The 11,166-nt window shown below is 36.6% G+C and overlaps 1 protein-coding gene across 1 annotated transcript; it reads right to left on the reverse strand.

The window, feature by feature from the left end:
• Positions 1 to 359: 359 nt before the first annotated feature.
• LOC117424177 (ATM interactor) lies at positions 360 to 11,110 on the reverse strand. The gene is made up of 4 exons (XM_034040301.3): positions 10,776 to 11,110; positions 6,668 to 6,796; positions 5,928 to 6,127; positions 360 to 3,808 (listed from the first exon to the last, which is right to left on the reverse strand). The coding sequence occupies exons 1-4, from the start codon at positions 11,022 to 11,024 to the stop codon at positions 2,047 to 2,049; spliced, it is 2,340 nt and encodes a 779-aa protein (XP_033896192.2). The 5' UTR covers positions 11,025 to 11,110; the 3' UTR covers positions 360 to 2,046.
• Positions 11,111 to 11,166: the final 56 nt, after the last annotated feature.

The following is an 11,166-nucleotide window of genomic DNA, read 5'->3' on the forward strand; positions in this document are numbered from 1 at the left end:
ACAAGTGTCAATGGAAGCTGTGTACAGCATGTCCTTTTCTTTAAACTCAAGTTTCCCTGCTTTTTTTCCCACATGCACAGCAATTAAACAATTATGTAGCTAAAGTCTACAAAAAAATCATGCTGTTTGTGTGGTACTGCATAGCATTAGTGACATCCAGACAAAGGCAACATCTGTACTTAATTACTGAAAATGCTTTTTTTAATGATTAAATGGAGGTTTTGATACAACCAGACTAATGGGGGATTGAGAAGAGTCAAATTGACCTGCAGCCTAAAAGTAACACGGATTTACTACATTGCAAGAGCGAAAACTATTGCAGCTTGCTTTAAAAACACAAAGTTTGCATTTGATAATAGACTTTTGTATAATGGACTCTTGTAGTTACAAATTATAATCTGTATCTGCTTGTAATATTATGGTATTGTATCATAAAAGGCTTTTCATATAGTAGGCCTAATACTAAGATGCTGAATCCCCTTATACAAAAAAAAAAAAAAAACATATTGTAAACATTAAAGTATACACAAATGATCTGTAGTTTACAAGTGTATTTAAAATAAAATAAAATAAACAAGACTTAGCATATTTCTATTTTACAGAGAGAAAAGTGTGTATATGATACAAAATGCAAACACTTGCAACTCAAGAGTATAAAATACAGCTGTAGATTGCTAAGGGTTTGACTTCTCTCTGGTCTCAAACAGCTTTTGTTTATCGCTTTTTGCATGCAAGGAGTTCTGCACTCATACCATGCTTTGTTATTGCCCTGCATTTGAACTTCATAAAAAAAATAAAACGGCCAAGAGTATTATGTAAGTGCATTATCTGCTTTCCTGCAAAGCCATTCATATAGTGAATACTGTAGGCAATTGTCACATATAAGAACAATCTTATAGCATCTTTGAAATGCATTGAGCACATAAAAGGTATACTGGTAAAAATAAAGTGCACACTCTGTATTCTTTTCTGATGAATACATAAAATAAATATATAGTTTCAACTTAGGCTTTAATAACATGCATTGTTGTGGTTGGAAATTAGTGATTATAGAAAGGTTCCAATAATGGTTTGCAATACATTATGTGCAAAATGAATAAATATAAATCTATCAGCAGGTCAGTTTGTGTTCACAGTGATAGAACTGCTGAAAAGCAAGTAATTTGTGTTTATGTATTTTCTACTGTGTCTTTTTTTCTAGTGCTGAAATGACTTATTACCATGTCTTAAATCAGAAATACAATTCCTCAATATATTACTTGTAAATATAGCACTAGCAAAAAGAAATGTGAACATTTTCAGGATTATACTTTGCAGTGGAAATACCTTCTCACCAAAGCATACACATTCTTAGTAGTAGTAGTAGTAAGTATTTAGTATACAGCAAGATAATTGAGAACCTACAGAACATTAAGTAATTAAGCAACATGAAGCAACAATAATGTTTAATAATGTATGAAGTTGTAGTAACTTAACATACGGTGCTAAGCAATATAATTGTGTATGAGCTGGCCTTGTCTTGCATAGCAAGGCAGGGGAAACAAGGAGTGGCTGGAACACATGTGTTAGTTTGTGGGGGGCTGGTAATTTGCCCCTCAAGGAATAAAAGAAATGGGACCTCAAGATACCTTTCGGCACAAGATATGACCAAAGATGCTGGTGATTCAATAGCAGGCACAGACAGGCTGAAGGTGTGGGGAATGTGTAGCTGCTTCTGTCCTACTTAACTCCAGTAGGTTTATTTCCCAGTTGTAGAATGAGATCTATAGGAAAACTTTAACCATAAACATTTTTGGGTTAGTGCAGTACTGAGCTTGACTACCAGTTCAATCATAAATACAGTACATTAATGAAAATGTGTCATAATGTCCACGTTAGTTATGAAATTGTTTACTATCTCTTTGCCAGAACTGTAGAGCCTTTTACACTATGAACAGATACTGATCTGGTTTTGTACCAGTAGTACTAGTAATCAGTTCTACAGTTCACAGTAATTCAACCCTTACAGGTCACCAAGAACTTCTCAGTGGATCACAGCTGCTAGATTCAATTGTTGGTTTTGTCAGAGTGATGAAAGAGTGAAGAGAGTTCCTCACATGTCTGAGTTTCTACTGAACTGAAATGGGATTCCAGGGTGTTCCAAGCCACATCAGCCACCAGAAAGTCATCCATGACAGTCTGGGTCTCATTGCTGGTTAAGAACAAGTTTCCCAAGCTTCCAAAGCAGCTAGTGATAGTCTGGGTCTCAGTGCTGTTTGACTTCACTTGGCTTTCATGACTGGAGTTACACCGTAGAGCTGGATGAACCTCAGTCTGTGTTTCTGTATCAGAAGATTCCATGCTCATAGAAAAACTTGATTGTTTCAGAAAATTGCCCAGTGGTATGTGACTGCTGGTGTCCAAAAGAAAATTTAGGTCAGTTTGTGTCTGGGTGTCAAGCCCTAAGTAGTTTGACTGAACTCTGCTACTGTAATTGGGAGCGTGATCATCAAAGAACAAAAAGTCTGTCTGAGTTTCAATGTCAAGAGATTCCAAGACTGGCTCAGAGTTTAAAGTGCCTAATTCACTCTCCTCAGTTTGAGTCTGTGTGTGAGCTGCATTCAAGAACTCTTCAAAGTCAAAGTCAATTCCCGTATTTTGTTCCTGGACAGACGTCAGGCCCACTTCACAGCTTGTGCTGGCTCCTGACAATGGGCCACGGTTGTCCAGGGAGTGACCAGTCATGCTATCTGATAGGATGTTTTCAAGATCGCTGAATAAATTCATTGTTTGAGTTTGATTGTCTGCCACAGGGTGCTGTGGGAGCAAAGATGTCTGTGCACTGAAGCACATAATACCAACCGATTTCTCATCAAAAAGACTGGGGTTGCTACTGGATGTCAAATGTTGGTCCATATTCTCTGTTGTTAAGCAGTTGCTTTTTAAACTGGTTTGTGTCGAGACGCTGTAAGAGGAGTCATTCTCAAAAATGTCTGTGCACATTATAGCTTGGTCCATTTGCTGCTCTCTGCACTCCGTAGTGCTTAGATTAGTGTTTGTTTGGGTTTTTCTGGTAACAGCATAGGAGGGATAATAGGTTTGGCCAAAAGCATCAGTTTGGGCGCCTATGGAAGAAGTCATTTTATAGGGAGAGGGAAATGTCTGGGTCTGTACATTGATGGGCAGCAGCACCTGAGCACTAACACTTATATCTGTTTGGGCACAAGATGACACAGATGAATCATTGACAGGGCAAAAACTTACTGGCGTGGAGCCCTTTGAAAGGTATGATATATCGGTCTGAATGTTTGTGGAAATGCTCTTATTCCTATGGCCCATTTCTGCCAAAATGTTATGGTTGGAAGCCATGGCTTCCAGATTCACTTGCACTCCAGTACTGACAGGTCCCAAGGCCAATCTCGACATAGGCATGGTATCTCTGAAGGTCAAAGCTTTTGTGTCCAGGGTTCCCATTGATTGGGGAAGGAGATGCACAGTGCTTATTACAGATCCTTGATTGTCAACTGCCACTACAACTGGCTTGATTGAGTGATCTGCTGAGGAAACAATGATTGGCACATGGGCAAACTGCATCACAGGGACTTTCACCAGGGCTACCCTGGGCTTTGGCAAGAGAAACTTCTGAATAGTTTTACTTGGTGTAGGGTTTTGGTTCCCAGCATTGGATTGGCAGGGACCACTTGATGCCACATAAACCTCTGACAGCTCTTGTTCTATGCTGACAATTTGAAACATCTGTTCGTTGGGTCTTTGTTTTGTTGCTCCACCTAATGACCCTTCCATCTTTCTCTTTTTAACTGGTGGATATCTACAAAAAAAAACAACAAACAAAAAAAAACAAAACAGAAATACAGGGTTTAGCCTACAGCAGTACATAGATGGTTTTTTTTAACCATGTAAAGCCAATTCCAAATATATGGCAAGTGAAAGTCATACTATACTTGTTCCAGTAAAAAAAATCCAAGCTGGACTATAAATGACTACTTTTCCAAGCAGGGGTTTATCATTAGCTTGACATAGCAAGGATTTCTATAAGATTAAGTGGGGTTACTACAGTCAACCTTAGCTTGAAACAACAGCTTTTGTGTACAGAAATAAAACAAAAGATGAAAAATGGATATGTAAAAAGATCCTGAAATGTTTAATATTGCAAGTACTGGACACCACCTGTAATGAAACTTGCGAGAATAACAGAATACAGCCGTGTACCAACAATGAAGGCACTATGTCAAAGCATGTCATTTATATAATTCATATGGCCAAAGGCGGCATGAAAGGGTAAGGAACTTCAGTAAGAAAATCAAAGAATACAGTTTAGTTTCAAACACTAACACAAGTGTCTTTATGCAAAAGAAGCTTACCAAAAACACATGACCTCAATATGGCAGCCATATTGGGTCATAGGTCAATGTCATGGACACCAGCAGATTGAGCATTCAGGGTTTATGTAACCCCGTAAAAATGAAGTCACTACCTCAAATGGCTTCTGAGAAGTCTTTGACATGGTGCACAAAAAGGTTAATTTGTTTTTTATACAACACCTACAATCAAATTTGGCGAGAGAACACAGCTGTTTACTGAGTAGGAAAGCAGCATCTCAAAGCATTCGGTCCTTATAGTCAGGAAACCAAACAGGTCAGATGATCCCAATATGGCGGTAATCTTAGGTCACAGGACAAAGTCAAGTGTGCTGTTAGATTTTTCCAGAGGAGTTTCCAACACTGAAAATATGAAGTTGTCATCTTAAATAGTGGCAGTGAAATTGCAGGTGCATACAAGCTTCCCTCATGGTTAATTATTTATTTTTGTTGCTTAATCTGAAGCCATACGTATATCTAACACATGAAAAAAATGAATTCTCCAAAATGATTTTAGTCAACTAATAACCTTATAATTAGGATAATCTGACCTATGACAGAAACCAGATGAGGGCAGAAGCTCTAAATCCTAATAGGTTTCCGTTCTGCAGCGTGCACATAATCCATTTCACTTGAGCTTTTCATTTTTTTGGTCTTGCGACTTAACTACAGTGAATATTTTATTTTGTCCAATAACATTTGACTGCAGGTTTTGATAAACATCAGTAAAATATCTAAAATACGTTCTCTTTTTGTAGCATGAATTCACAGTATGTATATGAAAAATGTCAATGCTACACAAGTACTGTACATAATACAGACTGGTGTCTCCACATCCTTTCCCCCAAATTAATCTCAAATATTGTACCAAAGAATATCCTTACCAAGTTAAATCATAAAATGAGCTAGATATACTGGACAAATAATTACAGAATTTAACAATTTTTTTGTTTTGTTTTTAAGGATTGACTGACAGCTGCTCTTATGCACAGGGTTGTGTACATCTCAAGATCTCAACACAATAAGACACTTCCAGCCAAATAAACTACTGGAATTTAAATTCCCTTCATAATCCAAATGACCCTACCGAATCAAAATTCAATTAATTTAGCACTAGCAGAAAAGACTACTTGTGTGGCACATTGATTAGCGAGTGCAAGCATCAAGGAAAGCTAAATATAGCCCACCTTATCAAATCATCAAAACTCTTACTCTTTTTTTAAAAGCCATTTAAAAACCTTGGCAGACTGATATCTAGTTCACAAATTGCCTTGAAATTAGGGCTAAACACAAGTTAAAAATAGTGATGTTCTCCTAAATGGAGGGCAACAGAAGTATTTTTCATACAACCAAAAAGAGGGTTATAAAAAAGATTTAACTTGGGTGGATGAAATTTTAGTAACTGAGAATGGTAATAATCCTCAGCCCTGCTGTAAATTGAACATTTTAAATATCAAAAAAGTGGTTCTCACGATATATGTAAAAATGTGTGAAGTAATAAAAACCATGGGACACAGCAACGGTAACACTGACCAAAGACAACAGGAGGAAAAGCCTTGTTACACTGACCTGTGTTCTGCAGGGATCTCGTGCCCTGTCCTGTAGATATGTGACAACAATGCTGCCCTGCAGGCATAGGGGCATCCACATGTGCACCGGTACGTCTTCCCACAGTCCTCCGAATGCCGCTTCAGGTCCCACTCAGTGCTATAAGAGTTACTGCATTTGGCACATTTGTATTTCTTTTCAGCGTGCATCTTCATAAAATGCTGCCAAAAGGAGAGAACTTATTGCTTACATGTGAATGCAAGGATACAGAAATCATAACATAACTTATGGTTGGTGTTATACAAGAAGTAAAATGTTTTTTCAGCTACAGTGCAATTAAAAAGGAAAAAAAATACATTTACAAGAATAAAGTATATTAATAAATATTACTGGTATAGCTAGCTAGTAAGAATTACACTGAAACCAAACTGAAAAATCTTGCAATGCAGTGCTTGAAAAATCCAATATGCAACTCACTAAGCAAATCTAGATAATTGGCTAAGATTAATTTAGATTTGCGTAGCAAAATTTTTCTTAAAAAAATTGCTGCTGCTGAGAACTTGAAAAAATGATCAGTTTTTCTCTTGGTGAACAGTCTTATTCCAATTAGATCTAAAAGACTTTACACAGACTGCAAGCTCTGGGCATAGCATTCGTTTGATGTCATAACCATAATCTAACCCAAGTATTTATCCTGAAAACAATACCACAGCAGTGTTACAGCTTCTTTTGTAGAACTATACAGTACAGTTTTTAAATACCTGTTTAACCAGAGAAAACTGTGAGAAAGGTCTGTTTGGTCCTCTTGGGCATCCTTCCATTGGACAGCAGTAAAGTTTCTGCGATGCCTTTATATCTTTCTTTCGCACAGTTGGATTGACCATGCCGTCCTGGAACACAATTACAGGGGAAGTTACATCCCTCGCAATGGCCATACATTACCGTTGTCAGCACTGGGGTCAATGAATTTCAGTTTAAAAAAGTGTTTTGGGTTTTACAAAATGGTGAATTATGGTTTTGTATTTAATTAAAGCCCTTTATACCGCTACAGTAGTTCAAAATAAAAGGTTATTATATAGGCCTATGTATTGTTTGCTGCATTTATAAAATCAATCAAAGTTGAACATCACAGATTAAATTTAAAAATCAAACAAGCTTCTGCCTAAAAACGTATCACTGTCAGCAGCTGTTTGTTTTCTTTAAATTCCTAATCAATAGTAGTGGGAAAAAGCAGACATTTAAGATCAATAGTCACAGCACACAATAACTCTGTGTAAGGTCATGCAAAATTTGCCTATTGAATTTTGCTGGGCGGTTCCAGTATTATAGCATTTAACAGTTCAATCAGGTATGACATCTGGGAACCTACTGTACATATCCCCAGGAAAGATCAAGGGAGAGAGAGTAAAATATCTGAACAATTTCTATATGATTAGGATATATACTTCAAATTGTTCAAACCTGTTGAAGTGCAGTGATCCCTCATTATTTCACATTTCAATCATCCATGAAGCACTGTATTTTACATTAGAGATTTACAGTGTATTAGTCAGAAGATACACCAGGAACTTCTTACAAATAACAAATTAGATTTAATTGAATCTAGTCTCATCTGATGTGAAAGACTTAAAATGAGATAGGCCTTGTGTACACATAATAATAATAATAATAATAAAGTACACATGTCCTCTCAGATATACAGCACAGTATATTTTTATAAACAAATATTTGCTGCAACATCATACATCTTACTTACTCTCCTAATTGAGGAAAACAGTTGCTAATGAGTATTAGTTGCTTAGAGTTAGCTTTACATAATTAAAAAAAAAAAAAAAATTGGTTGTAGCCATACATCCACTTTATTATTGTTTGCTTGACCTGATTTGCAGGCCACATTGATTCTGTAGCCTTAAAAGCAACAATGGAGAATAATAAATTATATAAAAACGAATGCTCAATTTTGTTAAAGTGAATATCGGGTTAGCTGCACTCAAGGAACAATAAGCAGATCACATTGCATTGATAACTGATTAAAACCGCCTCCGCCACGACTGTAATTTAGTAGGAGGTCCAAGGCACAATACAATTGCTCGGATGTAGCAAAGTAAGATTAATAACATATTCAATTCCAAATGTGGCTCGTCAGCTAACCTAAACGCCATTGACAATGTGGTTACGGCAGCACTGTCAGATAGATACAGCCTATTTATAGGGTGCTACTAAAAACTATTTCTTTTGGTATAGGTTTCAAAAAATGAACAATAACACTGGTGGGCTTTTGTAGTATTACTGCAACATTCACTTACCCAAGGTCAGTGAGAATGCAGTTAATAGGATTCATTGTCCATGGCACTTTTGCCAATCATTTCAATTCCATGCCTCATTCCCACTTTAATTATCCAAGTACAGTCTTTCTTTCACACACATTTATGAACATGATCAGAAATGTGCATGGAGATAAAATTATATAAGTATATAAGTCAGCTGTGTGTCTGGCAAGCCAAATCTAATTTAACTAAAGTCCAAGCACCCAAACAAACACATCTTTCCATGAGAATATGACAATTACTTTTCATACTCCAGAAGACACTACAAGACAAACTAAGATGTACAGGAATGCAGGGGAAGCATTTTGATTGACTTTGATGAACATTATGATTTATAGTAATTATTTTTGGATATAGCCCAAAGAGCTGAAACCTTGACTTGTGTAAGAATTATAAATCAAAACTGCTATTCAATGCAAAAATCAAACCTTTTATTATCGCTGCATAGAACAACATCACAAAATGATTTAATATTCTGGTCTGAATTAATAAAAAATGCATCATTTGAGCTCTGGGGGAAGGGAATGCTTTTGCGCCACGGTCTCTGTAAACCTGGAAAGGATTGTGGATCTTGTTAACTTTGACTGCTTTCATTTACCAGCACAAAGAGGTTGGAATTGTACCCTTCACAGTCTATTGAACAAATTCATCTTTATAATCTCCAACTGTACCGTGTTTTTATTGTGCCGTTTTTTAGATTCTCAATGGTCTCTACTGTTCAACAGTACCACAAAGAATCATTATTGGCAGTAAAACAACACATGATTACAATGTGTGGAGGCATTCAAGGGGTCCCATATCGACACAATGTAGGAGCAATACAAAATGCAGGCTCACATTGGAAAATATACATATATTCATACACTCATTCCAGTGAAAACATTGTGTGTGATGTGGAGGCTCATAAATGTTGAGGATGACTTGTCATTCTAACAAATGGATATGAATGCCATCTCGACAAAATACTTTTGAGTTGACCACAATAAAACATTGAAAAGGGTTATTTTAATTTGTGTTTGTTTTACATTTCCCTTGTACGGTGCTAGCAATCATTCGGATGAACACTGCTACACTACTCAGATACTGTATTATCATTTTCACCAAATCTGCCTTTACGTGGCTTTGAGTTTGTATGGAGACTAAACTGCTTTCCTAATTCCATAGGAATCCTGTGACAATGTTTATTGATGGGTCAGTCAAGGTCACACTGTAAAAAGATTTGAATGGAATGAACAAAGTTGTTTAATGTCCAGACAAGCTCAACACCAGGTGAAGGCAGATTTAGTGAAAAAATGGCAATGAGTGTCCTGGAGCAACTGAACCCAGAACCATTCCAAAAGGACTGCAAACTGCATATAGGAAGGGATACATAAAATAAGCAATTAAAAAGCATGTGAAGCTACTTATTCTTTGATACCTCAGCTGGTTTCAGACTCCTCAAGCACTAGTCTTATCAATTAAGGTAACATTAGATAGTGAAAGATTAACAACGGTATAGTAAATTAAACCAGTCATGTTTTCTAAAGCATTTTGGATATATAATGTATTGTGTGAATTTATAGTTTTTGGAATGTTATAAATAAAAATACATCCAAACTTATGAGAGAGATTAGAACTCTTAAATTTCAAACAAGTAAGGTTAAGAATTGGAACTGGACTGCTCTAAAAGGTAAGTTACAATCTGGGTTACAATCAGGGTGCGATTTGATGGCGGGGTTCCCTGACTGCCTTTTTTTTATCCCTTAATGTGTTCCTATTGTACTGTTCTGAAATTTGTAATGTGGGACCTCATGTTATTGCCTTTTGATACGGTATCCAGAAATTTAATAGCTGCATTTATCCAGCACGATAGCAGATTTGGTAAATCTGTGATTCCTAAAGATTGTTTGCAGCTGATTCGGTATAATAAAAAAGTAACTTAGTGATTCTCTTAACTGTTTAAATTGCGCACTACAGATGTGCAAGGCTTGCCATGATGTTTTGTTTGTCTCCTTTATCCTCCCCACTGAATTTGACAAATCGCACCCTGGTTACAATTAAAATCAAAATGCAATGGGAATCTTAATTATTTAAGGACTATTAGAAGAGCTATGACTTTTTAATGCACATACCCCATCCCATCTAGTGTTTTTTTTCTGCAGATTTAGTAATATTATACTGTATTTGAATCGAATGTTTAATTTCATTAGTGAAGCACCTACTGTTGTCACAATGAGTTTTAAACATGTCAACAAAACAAAAATACAACTTTATATACAATTAAAAAACAACAAAATAGACTTTTCAAGTACATAACTACATGTTGGTGGACATATTTTCATAATAATTAACGATTACTAAGTGAATAGTTTGTAGAACAGAAAAGTAGGGAAAAACGAATCGAATGACTGCGTTAGCAACCAAATCTACAGTGACTTGCGTATTTAGGATAACGCGTTTTTTTTTTTTTTCTCTAAAGAGGCAAATTACCAGATAGCCCTCGGGTAGGGACATTGAAGTTAAATAACATACACTTTTTGTTTAGTTTAAAATATCAATTTACCTGAATCCGGTGTGACTTGACGAGATGCATGTTGAGGGCAGGGGTATTTGGCAGGATTTTTCCACATCCTTCCACAGTGCAGAGGATATTTGTCCGCACCTCTTTGGTTAGCTCCGTGATTGAGGGTTTTATCATTTCCCATGGCTGTGAAGGCTCCTGGCTGTTACTTTCTGAGTTGTTGGGATTAATATTAGTCGTGTTATTGCGTTGTGAATGTGCTCCTCTGCTGCTTGGTACGGAGGCAGCCATGTTTCAGTTAATGAGAGCCAGCCAAAACACTCACTCACTTCCGGGGGAGCATTCTTAACAACCGGCTCATAACACGTGCTATCAATAAGGGCTTGCCGTGTTATGATTCCAGCCATATACAATAACCACCAAACAGAGTATG

This window comes from Acipenser ruthenus, chromosome 19 (assembly GCF_902713425.1).
Source record: "Acipenser ruthenus chromosome 19, fAciRut3.2 maternal haplotype, whole genome shotgun sequence".
NCBI classification, from domain to species: Eukaryota; Metazoa; Chordata; class Actinopteri; order Acipenseriformes; family Acipenseridae; genus Acipenser; species Acipenser ruthenus.

What these genes read in the sequence shown, in the direction of transcription:
- LOC117424177 (XM_034040301.3), bottom strand. Translation starts at nt 11,024, where the DNA reads ATGGCTGCCTCCGTACCAAGCAGCAGAGGAGCACATTCACAACGCAAT. An exon ending in TCAAGTCACACCGGATTCAG is followed by an intron (nt 6,797 to 10,775) that starts GTAAATTGATAT and finishes ATTGTGTTCCAG; the next exon opens with GACGGCATGGTCAATCCAAC. An exon ending in AGTTTTCTCTGGTTAAACAG is followed by an intron (nt 6,128 to 6,667) that starts GTATTTAAAAAC and finishes TCCTTTTGGCAG; the next exon opens with CATTTTATGAAGATGCACGC.